This window comes from Epinephelus fuscoguttatus, linkage group LG21 (assembly GCF_011397635.1).
Source record: "Epinephelus fuscoguttatus linkage group LG21, E.fuscoguttatus.final_Chr_v1".
Taxonomy (NCBI): domain Eukaryota; kingdom Metazoa; phylum Chordata; class Actinopteri; order Perciformes; family Serranidae; genus Epinephelus; species Epinephelus fuscoguttatus.
This window is the reverse complement of record NC_064772.1, coordinates 16,937,331-16,956,812: the sequence shown is the minus strand read 5'-3', so window position 1 is coordinate 16,956,812 and position 19,482 is coordinate 16,937,331. Positions and strand designations below refer to the sequence as shown.

At 40.6% G+C, this 19,482-nt stretch overlaps 1 protein-coding gene across 1 annotated transcript in view; it reads left to right on the top strand.

The window, feature by feature from the left end:
• Positions 1-18,863, top strand: part of smchd1 (structural maintenance of chromosomes flexible hinge domain containing 1) — a 35,343-nt gene extending 16,480 nt beyond the window's left edge. The window contains exons 18-47 of the mRNA XM_049564801.1: positions 741-818; positions 929-1,048; positions 1,129-1,273; positions 1,552-1,654; positions 2,184-2,256; positions 3,640-3,779; positions 3,975-4,103; positions 4,217-4,441; positions 4,662-4,804; positions 6,854-6,939; positions 7,024-7,142; positions 8,237-8,398; positions 9,064-9,192; positions 9,314-9,393; positions 9,569-9,726; positions 10,468-10,583; positions 10,688-10,749; positions 11,165-11,252; positions 11,471-11,602; positions 11,738-11,893; positions 11,995-12,121; positions 12,777-12,896; positions 13,960-14,039; positions 14,157-14,279; positions 15,578-15,759; positions 17,314-17,423; positions 17,928-17,998; positions 18,083-18,251; positions 18,336-18,494; positions 18,580-18,863. Coding sequence (XP_049420758.1) covers positions 741-818; positions 929-1,048; positions 1,129-1,273; positions 1,552-1,654; positions 2,184-2,256; positions 3,640-3,779; positions 3,975-4,103; positions 4,217-4,441; positions 4,662-4,804; positions 6,854-6,939; positions 7,024-7,142; positions 8,237-8,398; positions 9,064-9,192; positions 9,314-9,393; positions 9,569-9,726; positions 10,468-10,583; positions 10,688-10,749; positions 11,165-11,252; positions 11,471-11,602; positions 11,738-11,893; positions 11,995-12,121; positions 12,777-12,896; positions 13,960-14,039; positions 14,157-14,279; positions 15,578-15,759; positions 17,314-17,423; positions 17,928-17,998; positions 18,083-18,251; positions 18,336-18,494; positions 18,580-18,665 — 3,671 coding nt within the window. The 3' untranslated portion in view covers positions 18,666-18,863. The remainder of the gene's footprint in view (positions 1-740; positions 819-928; positions 1,049-1,128; positions 1,274-1,551; positions 1,655-2,183; positions 2,257-3,639; positions 3,780-3,974; positions 4,104-4,216; positions 4,442-4,661; positions 4,805-6,853; positions 6,940-7,023; positions 7,143-8,236; positions 8,399-9,063; positions 9,193-9,313; positions 9,394-9,568; positions 9,727-10,467; positions 10,584-10,687; positions 10,750-11,164; positions 11,253-11,470; positions 11,603-11,737; positions 11,894-11,994; positions 12,122-12,776; positions 12,897-13,959; positions 14,040-14,156; positions 14,280-15,577; positions 15,760-17,313; positions 17,424-17,927; positions 17,999-18,082; positions 18,252-18,335; positions 18,495-18,579) is intronic.
• The last annotated feature ends 619 nt before the right edge of the window (positions 18,864-19,482 follow it).

Genomic DNA, 19,482 nt, shown 5'->3' with positions numbered 1-19,482 from the left:
CTGCTGCTAACACTGCTGCCGGGATACAGCTCAGGAGGAGCTGGCTGCTAATGCTATGTGCCGGGACACTGCTAACGCTGCTGCCGGGATACCGCTGAGGAGACTGCTAATGCTATGTACTGGGACACTGCTAATGCTGCTTGCTGTGCTGCTGTAGCTCAGTCGTAACTGTAACTGATGCTGAGGCTCTACTGACTGCGTGACTGGTAGACGGCGGTGGGTGGCGCAACAGGCCAAAACACAAATTCAGAACATAAACATGATTTGCGGACTGTAAAAATTTTTTTAAATGCAAATATTCTGGCTGTACTATTGTTGTCGGTGAGATCAGTATGTTATATGAACATTATTCCTTCGTCTCTGTGACATATTAGAAGGATTTTATGACTATTTGCTTTATATTTCTTACATATAGCTCCTTTAAATTAACTATTTAATTTAATTAACTAACTAAATTAACTGCCTGTCAAATATTGAAAAATGCTTTTTACAATTTCTCAGTTTTTGGAGCACAAAAAAACCCTCACATTTGAAATGTTGGGACTAGAGAATTTATGTTTGTTAAATTACTTTAAAAAGTTATTGCCACTTCATTTTCTTTCAGCCTTTTTTGTGGCTCTACTTTGTTCCCGCTCTTCTCTCTAATTCTTTGTTGTTCAGCTTCTGGTATAGAAATTGTAACAGAGTTTTTTTTTTGCCTCTGGATGTTGTAGTAAACTCGACTTTTCTTGTATATGTAGGTCCCAAAGGAGCTCAAGAGATTTCCCTTTGTGTTGCCCAGCATTCAGCCCAGTGGGGTTTCTGGTTCAAAGAAAGTGGTACATCTCTTTTTATTTGTCAACCTTTTCATTATTGGCTACTTTTTGCATGCCCTGTTTTTTTTGTATCAGAACAAGTATCAGTTTTGTAAACATCCCATCTTTGGCAGAGAAACTGACCATCCTGGGAAAGTATACTCTGTTGCTGGTCACTATATTAAAGGAAAGTAATGCTACCTCCTTCGGAGGCAGAGAGCTTCCAAGCTTCAAACTCAACTTCACCATCACTGGTAAGGAAAACAACAGAACATATTTATCATCCTTTCTGGCTGCCCCAGTTACACACTTCCACTGTTTTTGTCCCTCTCAGAGGGCAGTGCTGAGAAATTCCTTATGGGTTCAGTAAGCTCCACTCTTCATGTGGGAGTGCCATTCAACATTCCTCTGCTGATAAAAGACGGTTATGACCACTCAGCGACCCCTCCTCCTGATCTCAAACCTGTACTCAAATGCAGGTGGGTCACTCCATTTTAACTCCAACTGTCAGAAAACATTTAACCCCAGTTTTGTTGTGTTTTCTTTGTTTTCATTGGACATCTCATTAAGCAGTCCCGCCTTTGCTTATTGTTTGAAAAGGGTTTTGACATGTGGTTGTTATCTAACAACAAGTTTATGTAACTTATTTGTATGCTTCTGTCATATATCTTCAGTTTTTCATAACTCTCATTACTTGTTTAGTTTGCCAAATGTGGGAGTCAGCTCTGGCTCCAATAACATTATCATTATCATTCAGTGGCCTGGACCTGAGTTATGAGACAGCGGACAGCAATGGCACCACGTTCACCATCAGAGGTGTCAAAGCATTAGGAAGAGTCCTGAATTACCAGCAGTCGAAGGTGAGAAAAATGATGCTCTCATCTCAGACATTAGCTTGGTTGACGCAAAATGTATAATAATATATAAATAGGAATAAGAGCGTATACAAAAAGCATGTTTCAGTCAGTATTGCGCAAGGACCTGGATTTCAGTAATGCAGTAAAATCAACAGTGCAGTCACGAACAGAAGTTTCACGTGTCAGCCCTGTAGACAAGAGTACAACATTTGACACAAACGACAACTGCTTGACACCCAAGACACAACAATTGTTATCCTCTGTTAGGCTCTGGTTTTTAATTATTGCTTGAAACTTAGTTTTACAGCAACGTTTTTTTGTAATGTCTGATTTGTAACATTTATGTTTGCCTTTCTACGCACTGTTTTCCTAGCTCTCATTATTGTTCTTATCGTTGTAACTATATTTTTATTGTTTTATTCTCAAGTGTTTTGTGAAGCACTTCAACCTTGTTTAGATAAGTGCAATACAAATAAAGTTATTATTATTATTATTATTATTATTTATTTCCATTCTGTATTTTATTTTGCAGACATATGACCTGAAAGTGACCCTGCCTGGCCTGAAGAAAGACACACAGACTATCAAGATCAGTCTTCTTCCTGGTAAGATCCCATTTATTTATCCATCTAGAGCAATAAATAATATTGATTGGTTAAAGGTATAATCCACAGGATCGTCGGTCACTTTTTGTAAACAGTCTCACCAGCAAAAGTTGAAGTTAAAGCTAACACCTGATTCACTCTCATTTTGCGTTTTGCCTCTCTATATTTGCATTTTTTTTGGTGCTGTGTTTCTTGGATCTTGATGCTTATGGTCTGGCACCTGGCCACCAACTTTATATAAAGCCCCGACCTCACCTGAGTGCTGTGGGGGTACATGCCCATACACATCACAAACACAGAAAATAAGAACACTAGGACTTAAGAATGAACTGATTACATTTTGATGTTCAAAGGTCAAGGTCACTTTAAACCCCATCCCTCTTATTCTCGTAAATGCAAACGTCTTGAGGGAATGGTTGCATGTTGGGAACGTTCCCTTGGACCCAGTGATGAACTGGGTTTTGGTGATCAAGGGTCACTGTGATCTTGTTCATCTTACTCTTGTGAACGTGGTATCTCAAGAGCACCTTGTAGGAACATCTTCTAATTTGGCTCAAATGTTCATTGGGACTCAGTGATGATCTCATTAGTTTTTGGTGGGCAAGGGTCAGGGTCAGGCTTGCTGTGACCTTGTCTGTGTCATTCTTGTGAACACAATATCTCAAGAACGTTTTGAGGGAATTTCTTCAAATTTCACACAAATGTCCACTTGGACTTGAGATGAACTGATTAGAAATTGGTGGTTAAAGGTCAAGGTCACTGTGACCTTGTGTCCATCTCACTCTTGTGAATGTGATATCTCAAGAAGGCCTTGAGGGAATTTCCTCAAATTTGGCACAAATGTCCATTTGGACTCAGCAATGAACTGATTTGATTTAGGCAGTCAAAGGTCACTTTGACCTCACAAAACATGTTTTTGGCCGTAACTTAAGAATTCATGCACGAATTATAACAAAAATTCAAATAAACAAATAATAGGATAAAATAATGAAGTGATGATGTTTTATAGTCAAAAGGTCAAAGGTCAACTTCAATGTGACATCATAATGTTTTCTGGCCATTGTTCAGCACTATAAGTCAGAAACAGACGGAGGGACATTAGGTCAGATACCGATTTGGTGACTCTAATTTTAGGTGTCCTCCTTGGCATTGTGTTTAGATATTCTGTGCTGCCGGGTTGAAGACGTGTGTGAAGCATCCATGTGCTAGAATTTGTGGCTTCTTTACAGCAACATCCGTATTTAAAGTATTGTCTGCTGTCATGGCTACATATGAGTCTGGACAGACATGGATGTAAACTGTAACTGCAACTTGACAGTGAACAGTATGCCCGTTGACAGTTAACACTCCATAGTCTCTCAGCTGTATGACAATGTTTTTCAGGTAATCCACATTCCCTCCATGTGAAGCCAGAAGAGAACCCAATCAGGGTACAGAATGGAGACCCTGTTACGTTTAATGTCGAAATTCATGATGTGGCTGGAAACATCACTGCTCACCCCAAACAGAACGTTCGCTGCCAGGTACAGTTGTGAGAAATAATTCGGTGTCTGTGTTAAAATTCATAAAACTCAAGACTCTCCTCTGCTTTTGATTGCCAATTCATGATGTTTTCATTTTAACTAAAATATGCTTTAAGGTAATGTTTTATCTTTCACGGCCCACTCTTGTAACTCTGCGTTGGTTAACTCATGCGTATCCTTTTATTTTTGAATCAGATTGAGGGGTTTCCGGCAGTGACAACTGACTGTAGCACCACAGGAGCTGGACAGCTTGTGACAAAGCCCATAAACCTGAAAATAATCAAGGGAGAACCACAATACCTCAAAGCTCATTTTGACATGCCTGTAAGTAAAAAAACAAAACAAAAAACAACAGAAAATAAAGCTTCCTGCTTCGTAGAACATTCCCTAATTAAAAATTTGTTCATGTCTCCATCCCCCTCTTTTTCTACCACCAGAGTCAGAAGAAGATTGTGTTGGTCATGAGGGAGCTGGAGGTGGTGCCCAGCACAAGAGTTGCCCGGATGGAGCTCTGCAGTGAGAATGATGAGAACTTGGTGCTTAGAAACGATGAAAAGATAGAATGGCTGGCCGGAGCCTTGCTGGAGAACCTGTTCTATAAACTGTATGATGAGGCGGATAGAGAGGTCGCTCCCACTGCTGAAATAGCCTCCAGGATCAAGGTTTGTTTAGTATCATAAACCATCCTGTTTTGCAGGTGTTGATTTTGGTTGGCAGATTTTTGAGAGTGTTTTTCTTTTAGCTGTGGTTTTTGCTGTGTTGTGATGAATAAAATAAACCATATTTCAATAAATCAGACATTTAGAGTAGAGTAGAGTAGAGTATTTGAGCGTCTCCCAGCTTATTGCTAACTTGTCATTGTGTACTCTGACTGTGTCTTAGGTTAACTGGACAGGAGATGTAAATATGGAAGATTTGGTCCAGGGGAAGCTGCCCGATGTGCAGGTGCCCACACAGGTGGGGGCAGAGCGCTTCTACCAGGTGTCCTACCAAGACCACAGTGTCTCTGTCTCCTTCAGGATTGCGTAAGACACTTACCTGACTCAAAGCTGTGATTTAGTGGTTGTAAGCTTAAAGGAATTGGTTAATTTTAAGGAAGTATGCTCATTTGCTTTCTTACCAAGAGTTAGATGAAAGGATGGATACTCACATGTCTGTAGGTTTAATATACAACCCCAATTCCAAAAACACTGGGACGCTGTATGAAACCTAAAAAACAGAGTGCAATGATTGACTATGACAATGATGTCCCTTAAAAAGACTTCGTCTGGATGGCAGCATATGTTGCACAAAAACCTGTATGTACCTTTCAGCATTCATGGTGCCTTCACAGATGTCCAAGTTACCCATGATGCCATGGGCACTAACACTCCTACATACCATCACCTATGCTGGCTTTTAACTTTGCACTGGCAACAATCTGGATGATCCTTTTCCTCTTTAACCTGGAGGACATGACGTGCATGGTATTCAAAAACAATCAGATATGTAGACTCCTTAGACCACAGCACACTTTTCCACTTTGTCTCAGTCCATCCCAGATGAGCTTGGCCCAGAGAGGTCGTCTGCATATCTGGATGTTGTTGAAAGATGGCGTTCACTTTGCATGATTAAGTCTTAATTTGCATTTGTAGATGCAGCAATGACAGCAGCTGTGGTTTTAGACACACACGAGATCCCTTGAAGGCTGGACGTATGTGTATGTGTAAATTTGCATGCACACCCCTGCCTGAGAGTTACTGCGGGAGTGTGTGTTTTTGAATGGAGATGAGTCAGGACATTAAATACTCAGTAAATATATACTTAGTGAGTTTTTATGTTTTGTAGGAAACAGGTAATTCATAATGCATGGTGCAAAGTGCCACATACTTCAGCAGCAGGACTTGTGCTCAATTTAGATTTTTTTTGTTTGTTTGTTAGAATGCTTTCTTATTTTTAGATTGGTCGACTACTCAGGGATATTGTTTTTTAGGAACATCCCAAGTGGCACTAGTGTTGCCAATTTCAACACGCCATCACGTTTAACAGAGGGTTTAACCTGTACAAGTTAGGGCTGGGCAATATGTCCTGAATATTGTATTACAATATTTTTACTTTATTAATGCTAGGACTGGGAGACAAAATCGAACATAACACTGATTTTTTTTTTTTTTTTTTTCCTTTTCTTTTTTTGGTCAGAAAATATTAACACAATAATGACTAAGTGGTTAAGGCAAGCGTTAAAACAAATAAAAAGTTTGGTGAGTTGATTAATTTACATCACTGTACTGTAATGCAGCCTTTAAATCAAGGGGAAAATACCATTTATGCCATATTACGATACGATATCCAAAATCTAAGACAATATATAGTCTTATATCTTGATAACGATATAATATCTTCATATTGCCCAGCCCCAGGACAACTTCTCCCTCAGAGTGTCAGCCAATCTGAGTCAATAGACTTCATTCATCTGCTGCATTTATAATTTATAATTATCTATTTCCACACTTAAAGCCTCAGCACAGTGATGATATATAATTTTTTAAATATTTTTAATATCTTAAGTACTGGTGTTAAACACTGCAGCATAATGCGCATTTTTTTTATTTTAATGCACATTTTCATTTCTATTTTATTTTATTGCTTTATATTTACATATTTCTGTTTTATTCTCTTATTCTTACCGTTTATAATTCTCTATTCTTTACATCAGAGTGATTCACAGTTTCCCCTCAGGGATCAGTAAAGTATTTCTGATTCTGATTCTAACCCTGACAGTACAACAATGATAGCATTTCACATCCATACAGGGTTATTAGTATGCAGCTGTTTTGTTTTTTTTAAAGTAGCGGTATTGCAGCTGATCGGCTGAGCTCACCAACTAAAACACGTCCTTTGTTTTTGGCATGTACAAAAACTGTAACACACAACACACTGTGGTTCAGACAGAGCCAATCTAGAAGAGTAGCATTGATTTTTTTTCTCACCTAACTCTTAGCAAGAAAGCAAAACATTCCTAAAATGTTGAACTTCCCTTTAATATTCAGTACGGTACCTTTTAAAGTCTACATCCCCGCTTGTTTGTTGTGTAGGCCTCGTCCAGATGAACCAGCACAGCTGAAAGCAACTCTTCTCCAAACCACAGTGAAACTGGGTGAAATCCTACCTGGAAACATCGGTGAGTATGAACCTAATCACCCCAAATCTTATTTTTGAGGTCATGATTGCACATGAGATGACACACCTCTTTCTCTGTATGCAGACTTGGAGCTTGTGGACCAATATGGTAATCCAACCAAGACGCTCACGTCCACCTGTAAGAACCACATGACTGTGGAAGCGGAGGATCTGGACAAATCGTCCATCGTCTTTACATGGCAGGTGGGAAAAAGACACAAACTTAAAGGAAAATTTCACTGAGACTGTAGAAATAAATGTGTTGTTCAGCACAGAAGTAGAATATAGTTGTTCATTAATGCTGTCTTTGGCTTTCTCCAAACTTTATGAGGTTGCCTTTATTTTATTTTAGTATTATTATAATTTTTTAATCTAATTTTTTTGTAAATATTCCAAATATTTAGTAGCCTGTTGTGGGTCCAAATATCCTATGTATTTTCTGATGTAGCGATGACTGACATGAGGCTATTACCGTCTTTTTTACTGCAAACTGTGACAGCCCAGGTGAGGCCAGGTCACCTCTATCTCACCCTTTTCTACGACCATAAAAAATTCAAAAAGGATTTCTCTTCTCTTGGAAGTGGTGAATTTACAGCTCATAGCAACCTAATACAACACAGTCACTTGCTTTTGTTTGATATTTAGTGTCAGCAAAAAAATGTTGCACATTTCCAAGCGTAGTTAGCTTGTTCACTATGTTGTGTGAATGTCACTGTCACACTGAACGTCCCACTAAACCCCGTTCAAACTCTCAGTATGATATGCTCAAATACTCTGTATGGGAAAAAGGAACAAATAGTTGAATATACGCATTGAACAGCCAAATGTGAGTCAACTGACATAATTCTGAGTTTGGTACAGCTCCAGAAATTTACATTCCTTCAATATACAGGTAGTGTGAGGGCTTTGCTGTAGATTATCAGAAGCTGGTTATGCACTCCTCAGATGGCACTGTTTTCCTCCGCAGGATAGACAGCGGCAAATCTGATGATTATGCTGCTCATTTTATTGTAATTTTTTGTTGAGCAGCCATAACTGAGTTGCAACTTTTGGTGTAGTGAATTTAGGTTACCATTTAATTTGAATTTTAAAAACCTATATAGAATATTTGGGCTGCAACTAACAATTATTTCAATCATTTGCGCCATACTTTAATTTTAAGTACATCTTGCTGCTGATATGTCTATCCTTTTCCTTCACACTGTGTTCATTAAAGCATCTGAATAGTTCTTCCATAACTGTGTATCTATATTGATAATTACTGATATATTGATCCTCACTGTGTTTGTTAAAATCAGGAGAGCAGCAAGTCTGTCCTGGTAACGGGGGTGCGTTTCCAGTCTGGAGCTCCTGGCAGCAAAGTGATGTGCTTCACCTACAGGAGCTTTGTGGAGCGCGTCATGGTCAAAGTGACTGCTGGCGTCCCTGCACAGCTTAAACTAGTCAGTGGGCCAAAGCAGGTAAGAAAAGATTTTTACTGGGGAGTCCTGGTAGGCTAGGGGATTAAGAAACTGGCCATGTAATCACAACCTCCCTAGTGTGAGTCCGCCAGGGGACCTTTGCATGTCATCTCCCCTCATTTCCTGTTTCTTGATTGATGCTTTTAGTTTAGTGATCATTTCCCCAGGTGTTTAGAGATGTTTGACTAAGAATCAGTGCGGAAAATGTGGTGGCAGGACACAGCCACGACACGACAGAAGAATGGGGGGGCACAGAATCATTTCATAACTCTGATAGCTCATGTTCAACAGGTCAAATAGTAATATTCACATGGATTATGATGAAGAGGAGGAGGAAATGGACCGCACACAGAGGGAGGAAAGCTCCTCCCCTTCATGGAGCTGCGGTGCCAAATGAAAGACAGTGAGGGAGTGATGACAGCCAGATATATAACTCCATTGGAGACAGATAAAGGAGAGAATGTGTCTTTTCATTTTGGCACGTATTGCGAATTTTCGCAACGAACAGAACAATAAAATGCACCAGAATCAGTGTGCAAGATTTCTGTGTGTAATGATTTTTTATGGATGATGGGAAAAAAGTTGTTGACAAACATATTTAGTCATAATTTTTCTTAACCAAACCAACACTGGTTATGTTATGTGTTTTGTTTGGTATCTGTTAGCCTTTGCAGGTGTTGAATGACCAAGGCATCGCCACACCGTTCATCGTCCAACTGTGTGACGAGTGGGGAAACCTCTGCATAGACCAGAGGGTCGTGGTACATTTGAAGCCCTCACCTCCAACACTGAAGGTTAGCTTGACAAGAAATGCAAACATACTTTATTTACCCTGTTCCGTCCATACTTTTCAGAAAGTCAGTAATGGTCAGGAATGTCTGATTTATATGAAATGAGAGCTTCTTGTTGTTTTAGGTGATGGCAGATGTTACCTCACGACCTGTGAACAAAGAAGGCAAAGCCTCTTTCACTGTTAACAGTATGAGTGGACCAAAGTGAGTGTCACTTTAAAATGTAATATGAAAAGGGAGCATTTTTTTCCATCATAATGACATAAAAGCAGTGTCACTTATCATTTGTATCCTCAATCATCCACATTTCCAATACTCTGCATGACAGTATTTCCCACCAGCTGCTCATAGGAGTGTTATTGCCCTCTTGTTCCACTAGGGGGTACTATCAGCTGGTGTTTAGAGGCTCCCTCAACCAGAAACCCATCCCAGGTCCATCAGTGAATCTCACTGTCATCCCTGATCCCACCAAACCTGTCAGCCTGTCAGTGGAGTATAACACCAATGCCAAGTTTCCTGCTGGAGGCGTCTTTCCAGGTTTGTTTCTCTATTGTATCTCTGTGTTTTCTCTGATTGTGAAGCTCTTGTTCCACTATAGCCCCGTTTCCATCGAGCAGTGCAGTGCGGCCCACTTCACTTCGATCCCCTTTTTTTCCGTTTCCATTGTGAAAAGTTGTGGATGGTACCAATGAACGGTTCCGTCCCCATTTTTGGCCCTCTTCTGTTGGGGTACCTAGCACACAGATCTGGTACTAAAAGGTGGAGCTGTGAACACTGCAGTCACTTGATTACAGCTTTGACCATTACTTCATTTTTTTTTCTCTTGGATAGCACAGACTTTAATTAAGTGGATATTCAAACGTTTAAAAATATGAACTTCGTACTACAACTACATATATCCCAATTCTCACTAGAAAAAAAAGCATTGTGGATTGTCGTTCCTGTGGGCTCCAGCCAGCTGCACTTGCCTGAGAAGCATTAAATGCACAAACCCGCTATTTTTTTACTCGTTCTGTGGACAGTAAACGAGGTACATACGTTCCATCTATGAGGAAGTACAATGAGTGCTGGATGTAGCAGTGAGTGACACCAACCCCGCCCACATTAAAGGGTACTGTTTGTGGTGGAAACGCTAAACAGACATAGGGTCTAGGAACCATGTCTAAAGGATTACTTTTGGGTCCAAAGGTAACGAAAGTGTTTGGTGGAAACAAGGCTAAAATGCAACTGCTTTAGCATCTCTTAACAAACTAAAGGCAGCTGTGTGTGTCTGTTCAGTCTTCTCTGTCATCGTGGTGTCTGATGAAGGAAGCCCGATTACGACATTAAACCCTGCTGCTGCCTCCATGTTGCTGTGGAAGGGAGCGCAAGCAGAAAGCACGCCTCCACAAACGGTAAGAGTCAGACAAACAGAAGGACTGTCCCTGATATTTATTTACCTTTCTTTTAAACTAAATTCTTATTCATTAAGTGATATTCTTCTCCTTCTTTTGTCTAGGCCATTGAGATGAAGTGTAGCAAACCCAAGGAGAACGAGTCGAAAGACCGTTTTTACTTCAGGTAAAATGTTTTTACATCCCGGGGCGTCGGTAGCTTGGTGGTGGAGCAGGTGCCACATGTGCAAGGCTGCTGCTGCAGCGGCCTGGGTTCGAGTCCAGCCTGTGGTCCTTTGCTGCGTGTCATCCCCTCTCTCTCTCTCTCTCTGTTTCATGCTTGACTGTTCTGTCCATTAAAGGCAAAAAATGCCCCAAAAAATATCTTTAAAATGTTTTTACATCCTGTCTGTTTTTGTTCTGTCTGAGTTGCAGAACATTTGATACTATTGTTACCTATCTCTGTACATAAAATATGAAATTACTGCAAGCACGGTTAGCTTAGCAATACTAGAAACGGGGAAAACTGATCGCTTGGCTCTCTTTAACGGTAATTATTCCTTTCAGAAACATAAATGTTGCTTTTCTTCTCTTTGCTGCAGAGACAAAGAGATCCCAGAGCAGGTTGGAAAGCACATCATCCAGTTTTCTCTACGAATAGACAAAACAAAATTCCTACTCAGTAAACAGGTTGGTTGAATATAACATCTGGAAACATCACAGCTCCTTAATGAGTTATTTCCACACACCCAACACAAATTCAAATCACGTGGAGATGGTATCCACATTGTTGACTCTTAATTGTTTTACAGAAAAGTTGTTCACTGAATCGTTGCAGGGGTTGTAGGTCGTTAACCTCGGCTCACTGAGAGGAATGACTAAACCTAGCACTGTTTCCTGTCTCCTAGATTCCTATAAATGTGGTGGCCAATCAACCTGTCAAACTGGGTCCTGACTCTCAGCCACAAGCCCCAGTTGTTTCCCACAGTAAGGTCATTGCCCACAGAACCTTGGTGGAGAATCTGACTCTGAGGATAATGGTGAGCTTATATCCTCAGAGGGATTAATGTTTACTTCATGTAGAAGAGCAGAAACAGCTTTACAGTTAGATATATGAATTTCAGATGTTCATCAGCTGATAATCAGCCTGATTGAGTTGCTTTGACTGATTCCAGGATTCATATGGAAACCCAGCGGGGCAGGACCTGGAGGGGAATGTGGTCATTTCTATAAAAAACTCAAATGGAGACGGCAACAAAAGCCTCCCTTTGTTCGAAGGCAAAAACAAAAGCTTGAAAATCAGCCTGGTAGAAGGAAAGGCCCACATCCCTGTGAGTTACCATTTTGTCACAGGACACATCACAGCCTCTATTATGGAGTGACGCTGTGATGCACACCACACGTATGATAACTCTGTCATTTCTGTGCACAGAGGCTGGCTATCATGGAGAACAGCCCTGGTGAGGATGGAAGTACATACATCCTCCTCTTCAACTCTGAATTGTCAGTGCTTCCTACAGCCCTGGCTCCTTTTGAGCTCCCCTTCCATTTCTACAATGGTATGATTTAAAAACGTGGTGCATGAAAATGACTCCTATTTGACAAGTGATTACATGGTCAGCAGTTTTAAGTGAATATGTAGAACCTACGTTTGTGAAAATAAGATTTTGGTAGTTAAAACAACAAAAAGAGTGTTAATTTACTCACTCACCATTAGTGGTATCTGACCATGCAGAGTTTTGGTTTTATTTGCTCCATGTCACTATGGCGAAACAATGGAGGTGAATCAAATTTGATTTATGGTATTTACAGCATTAAAAAGCAGCATTTTATGAGGAACTCTATATTCTTTTTAGCCCTAAAAGGCCTGTGATGGTACAGACTTTTTCTGTCGCTGAGGTTTGGGGGTTAATGGCCTTAGTTTTTTTCCATTTGCACTACGCAGTGCCCATGTTGGTAGCACGTGGGAGAGGTGAACCTTCACGACTTTCTTTCAGAAATTCTTTTTTGAAAGAAATCTTTTTATTTTAACCTAAACCATGATCTGTTTCCCTAAAACAAAAAAAACAAAATTTGGTTCCTCTTCAAAGACAGATATCTGAAAGAAAAACACTAGGCAAATAAAATCAAAACTATCTACAATGGTTTCATTTCTAATTTTCTTAAACTAAACATTAACTCAGAGTTTTTCCATTTGTGTGTTTTTTGTTTTAGATGTAGAGAACCAACGTAAAGTGTCTGAGCTGTCCAGGAAGAAAGAAGAGCTCAGTACTACTGTTGCTATGTATAAAGAAACCTTTTCTACATATGGTCAACTCCTTGAAATGCTGACGAGTAAGATTTTATCTCCACTTTCTTTCTCAAATGAGCTAAAATGCTGAGTGGCATCAGACAAAACGTGTGGAGCAAGGTATAGTTTGAAATTTATGTATCAGAGCCAATCAATAAGTGAGTTTAACACAACAACACAGTATTTTTTTTTTTAAACTCGTTACATTAAAGAATGTGCTCACCATTTACAGAGAAGCCAAAGTTCTTAAATGCTTATTGTCTAATTATTCTTTAAACACAAGCAATTGTCCAATTAAATTCAGAAAGTGTAATTTGTATAAGGAACTATCCGATCCAATAATAAGTAAACAAGACTGAATCAAACCAGACATTTGATACCTGCTATTACGAGCCACTTTTGCACTGTCTATTCAAAGCGGGAATGTCACGCCATTAGTTCGCCTCATCATACTTAATAAAAGGTACGGTCACAGAATGAGTGCACATAGTTGTCTATCCTTTAAGCCGGCAGCAGAGGTAGTAATGGTGCTAAACAGTCAGCAGGACGGGACAAGTGTGACGTTTTGGCCATGTGTGATGTGTCTGACCCAACGCTGACAGATGTTAAAAGCAGTTAGCAGCTAACTCAAGAAGACCAGCAGTTGAAAAAGTCTGCAAATTGAGTAGACTGTGAGATACGGGAGCTCCTTACCCTCAGAACAGAGGGAGAGATCAGCAGCCAGACAACTGGTTCAGTAAATGATTGTCACTGGCATGTTATGCTATTGTTATTGTTTAGAAAGCACTGCCGGCGCATATGTTGTAAGTCTAACTAGAGGCCAACGCTGTTGCGTCACACCGGTCCCGCCTCATTTGCTTCTGGAACACATGCATCTATCTAAAATCACACACTGGGGTGGCATGATGTCGCCGTTATTTGGTTCTATGTAAAAATGCAAAGGTGGCATAAAGAAGGGACTTTGTGCGACCCTATAGTGCAATCTTTGTGTAAAAAGGGCTACAGACGCACTTTGACTTGTACCAAGAATCCAGCCCCACTTTTGTCTGTGATGTATTTTCCACGTCTGCCTGTATGTGTTTAAAATGTTCTCTTCCTTCATCACAGAGCATCAGCTGGGTGCAAATAGAAAAGAGGCTGAGCTTAGACAAGAGCTGTCCAAGAGGAATATGCCAACTGCCCAAACTGTGAGTATAAGATGTTAATTCTTTACACACTTTACTTCTGTGTGTGTATAAATTCTGATCTTGTCTATATATATTTATCGGAAGATGACAAACACATATTTTTTTATTTCTTTGTAGATTGCGGGTATTGACAAACTTTTAAATGAGAAGAAAACTGAAATCGACAGGATTCTGAGAATGCCCAGAAGAGTTTGCTCCATCAGTGATCCCTTCAAGGGGCAGCAGGATGTTTTGGGAAAGGTGATGTCATAGGAAAGAAGGATTTTTCTGTTGGATAGATGCCCAAAAAACCCACTGTGTAATTTCAGGAAAACGATGACCTCCATGCAGCTATGTCCAGTCACTGTTTGTGGTAATGTGTGCAGGGTACTGGCAGATCCTTAAAAAAATCTTGAAACGCATTAAGCTCATTAATCTAATAATGACATTAATTGGTATTAAGTAGGGCTGCCCCCAACTAAGAATTTTCCCAGTTGACCGATAGTCATCATTTAGGGCCATTAGTCAACTAGTCGCCCACATGTTCACAATATTAATTTAATTATTGAATTATATATTTTGGGCGGGGCAACACAATGGTTTGAGTTGAAGGTGTGAGAAAGAATAGTATCAGTAACATTGTTAACACTGTGCTACATTACAGAGAAATACAAACCGTACTAATGAACCTTCATTAATATAGGCCTATATTTTATCTACAAGTGCACGTCACACACTGAGCGAGCCGCCTGTTAATGACGCTGTCGGCAAAGCAGTAATGATTGTGCTAAGTGGCTAATGGGCATGTAGCTACTGACATGTTTCAGATGATATGTCATGTTTGTAGTCGACCAATGAAGATGAGTTTACATATCACCTTGGGTTCGTCCTTCACCTTCTCAAAATGATCCCACACTTTGGATTTCCTGCCCACCATGTTATTAACTAGCCTGTGGAATAACCGCAGGTACCAACCCTGGAAATTAGGGGCCGTACAAGTGCTGCATATTTAACCGCCTAGAAAAGGTCGGGTGCTGGGTACTCTTGTGCCAACTTTGAAGAGCGCAGCAGTAGGTTGCGTCTGAGGTTGCTAAGCAACCTTAACAAGCATCTTATAACCTATTTGCCTGAAATCCTGAGTGCAGAGCTGATTGTCTTCCAGGCGCTGTTTTTAAGTGTGTATTGTCCATGGGACAGATGTAAAGCTCTGGGTAGCCCTGCACTAACATGATCAACTTTTCCGTATTTATCAGACTGAATATTTACAGAAGAAGGGAAAGATATCTGTTGGCTGTGGTTGGTTTGTAACGTGACTCCCGTCTGACTGCTGAGTGTGGCCACTTCCTGTCTCTGTCCTTTCAACTTGTAAAGTTGGTCTTGAATTTAATTCAGAGTGACATTAAGAAGTATTTAAAAAGTCCTAAATCTAACTTGTCTTAACTGTAGGAACCCTATGTAGCTTTGCCAGACTGAGGAAAGTATTTTCACAGATTGCACTTGTCGCAAGGTTTGTTTTCCAGAGCTGTGTCTGTGTTTCACCCGTTACATTTTGAATGCAGGTTGGCCAGCTGGCCTTTGTGCAGGACGACGATGCTGCGAGGGTTATCTCCTGGCATATCAGGGGTGACATGGACTGCGTCATCACCAGAACGAGTGCAGCAGCAGAGAGGATCTTTAAGGACACCGGAGGCAGGCAGCAGGTCATGCCCCTCGACACTGTTTATGTGCCACCAGGCGAAAGGTACACCATCTGTGTCAGTGGTAGATTCCTTTAGAATAAACCTCTTTCAAAGTATTTTATGACACTAAAAAGTTCAGTTGTATTCTTGCACTTTTAAGGTGCTTACTGTACCTCCAAACACTGATGTTCATTTCAGTGTTGCTGTTGGTGCCTGAGATGCTTTCCTGATGAGAATGCTGTGTCTTTGATTATAGTCTTTCATTTTTAAGCCTACTCCTACCTTCAGCCTTCCAACAACAATAATTTAAAGATCTTGTGGCACCTCCTTTTTTCACAGACTGTCTAACAACAAAGCAACGGGGATGTGTTCAGTGAAGTCAAGTTAATAATATTTATATAGCCCAATATCAGTCTGTGCAGCATGCAACACTCTCTGTCCTTAGAGGGGAGCGATCCCTCTTCAAGGATGGACAGGCATGCAATAAATATGGTGTGTACAGAATAGTACATGTAAAATTACAAAACGGACAATCAGGATGACAAAGTCCTGTTTTTAATCATCAGATTAGATACATCTCAATTTAAAGGAAATTATCATGCAAATTAATGCATGCTTTGAAACAAGGGCAGTAAAAAGCAGGATGTACATCCTCCTCTATGAGGATCTCAACTCTTTAAATGTAAATATAAGAATTTATGTTCTAAGACCTCCTAATGTTCTGCATTTTGGTTTGAAGCACGGATGATGGTGACTGAAATTATTCTCATATATAAGAAGGAGAGCTTCCTTCCTGCTGGTCTTTGGTTGTGGTTGTGTGTTGATGACAGTTACTTAAAGGGCCATACCAGTGTGACAAATGACATACTTTACATCACAGCTAAGTATTGAGCACACCACGCTGCAGATTGAGATTTTACAAAGTGTTTTTCCTGCTGTTAACACAGTTCTTACCGTCAGTTATGATACAGTAGTTGAGAGGTAATGCAGTTTAAAGGAATACTTCACCCCTCAAATGATCATTTGCATATCATTTACTCACCCCGTGAGATGTTGAATTTGGCGGTGGTAGATCATTAGCTCCTGTTAAGCAAGGTTAAATTGCCGTTTTTGTCAGTGGAGTCTGGCTCCAGGTAAGTTTCACTTTCCGTTCAAGCCCTTGTCGGAAAGTGCTGTTTGGGAAGTAGTGAGCATATGACTGGATAAATGAGACTTGGATTACACTGTACAAGTTGCATGAGAGTTTGGGGCATTGTTTCTTCCATTGCTCATTGCCTTCCTCTCATGTTTTTGAAAGAAAGCAAGCCAGTTTGCTCAGGTTTCAAAGGGTTAATCCATTACGTTTTGCCTAACAGTGTCACACTTTCCAAAAGACCAATGTGGTGACTCAGTATGTCTCGGTTTTCCTCACCAAGATTCCCACACCCCAAAATATTCAACAAATGATCACAAGAGAGAAGAGCAGCATCAGGAGTGAGAAGCTGGAACCAGAGAAATCATACTGTACATAATTTTGTGGAGCTAAATCTGTCACACAAAAAACACTGGTATTGTCCTTTAAAACACTTCACAGTCCATCTCTGCAGTCCCTCTGCTAACATCTGAATTGCTTACAGACCACTGCCGCACATTAGAGATGGCGGCATGCTCTTTCATCCCCCTGGGAACCCGGTCCTCGCCAGAGACCTCCTGATTTACCCTGAGGACCGGGAGAGCTGTCGCATGGGTGAGCTGCTTCAAATGGATTTCCCCCACTCAGTGTAACATCGGCTCCATGTTGTTTTTTCATTGCAGATTTATATTAAGAGTTTGGGTTTTTTTTAGAGACTTCCCAGCTCTCTTTGTGTTTGCTGTTGTTGGGGTATTTCCTTCATGCCCCCACCACTCCTGTTGAATTTTGGGTAAATGGTTCCACCTGGGATTCGACCTCACAGGGGGCCCTGTCACTGGAGCATAAATTTGACCTGTTTTGCCATGTTAAAATTACTTTTAATTCAAGTATTTTTTGTAGTTTTGGAGATTGTAATTTTATTCAGATCTTATATTTATTGTTTAACGCAGTAGAATTAGATATGTCTGCCTTGTAAAGCTTGTTTACATTGACAGGAGCCATCTTGAATAAGCTTTCATTCTCATTTAATCTCTATGGTTATGAATGATTTTCATTAGTTTCAGCTGTTCTAAATGTTAAGATTTTTCTCACAGCTCTGACCGTTTCCTTCCTTTGCAGCTTTTAAAATCATCCTCGCAGACACTATTCTGATTGATGACCTCAGCTCTGCAAATAACTACAGAAAAGCGGTGAGTGACGCTCGCTGGCTCGAGCCGTGCCATGCATTTACTGGGAAGTGGATATTTTTCCTCTAAATGTCCCCTTAATCGCAGGTGGCGCAGAATAAGATGCACTGTCCCACCATCCTGACCAGGCAGGGGGACAGGGTCAGCTCCAAGGGAAAATTCGGAGGCACACAGAACAGAGCCCCACGGATGAACACACCAGACATGTTTGGAGCCCCCCTCCCGCCAAATTACTACACTGTTCGTGAACATATAGGTGACGCCTCTTATACTCACCTTTTGAAGGTCTATTTTGTGATCGTCTTCAGTCACATTTAATTGTTCTTATTTTGTTTGACAGACCTGCTCAACCAGCATCGGGCAGCTCTGGAGAAGAAGGATAAGGCAACAAAGGATCGTGATGATCACTACAGCCAAATGAAGTCTCCTGAGATGATGAGAAAGCAACAGGAGATGGAGGAGAAGAAGAAGCAGCTGGAGGAGATAGAAAGGCAACTGGGTATGTTTGTTGTCGCAAGGGTGGAAAATACATTTCAAGTGTAATAGTGTTGTTTTCTAATCAGCTTGTATTCTTCTTCTTCTAGTGTCCTCCCCAGTAAGACCAGTGAAACGGGGTCTCGTGGGTGCTGGTGAGCCGTCCGGCATCACCCCAAAGAGAGCAAAGCAGTGATCGTCATGAGTCCAGCATGATAGTTTGAGCTCAAACACATCTGACAATTTTATTACTGTTATTATTATTATTTTAATTACGGGTTATTTGAGCTGTTATTGATTTGTATTTGTACAGATTTGTTTTGTATCTTTTAACAGTTTTGTAATCAGCAAAACTGATGGCAAAATGATGCATGGTATAAAGATCTACTAAATATGTTACATACTAAGATACCTCTGTGCCTGTGTCATTATTCATTCATTTCCATAACCGCTTGTCCAAACAAACCAAACTATCCATGGAAGTGGACCAGGGTTTGTTTAAAGAGGACCAAATAGCACTTGTGTGAATGAGTCCTTAGAGTCACTAGTTAATCTAACCTGCATGAATTTGGACTGTGGGAGGAAACCAGAGCACCCAGAGAAAACCCACACAGATACAGGGAGAACATAAACTCTGTGGCTTCCTACAGACCCCCACCCTGGATTCAAACCAGGAACCGTCTTGCTGGGCGGCAACAATGCTAAACACTGTACCACCATACCGCCTTAAAATGATGTAAAATCTTAAGAGATCTGGGCAAACACAGGCTGACAGGCGCGCGCATTTTACGCACGGGGTAATTATGGTGCCTGTTCGAAACAAAGACAATCATTATCCAAATTTAGGCCTCCGGAAATTATGCAGCACTATGACATTGTTTTTGGAAAGAGAGTTGGATGCGGGCTCTAGAGAGTGTGTGTGTGTGTGTGTGTGTGTGTGTATGAGAGAGAGAGAGAGAGAGAGAGAGTGTGCGTGTGATCCGAGAGAAGGAAAAAGGCATCTGTCAGTATTG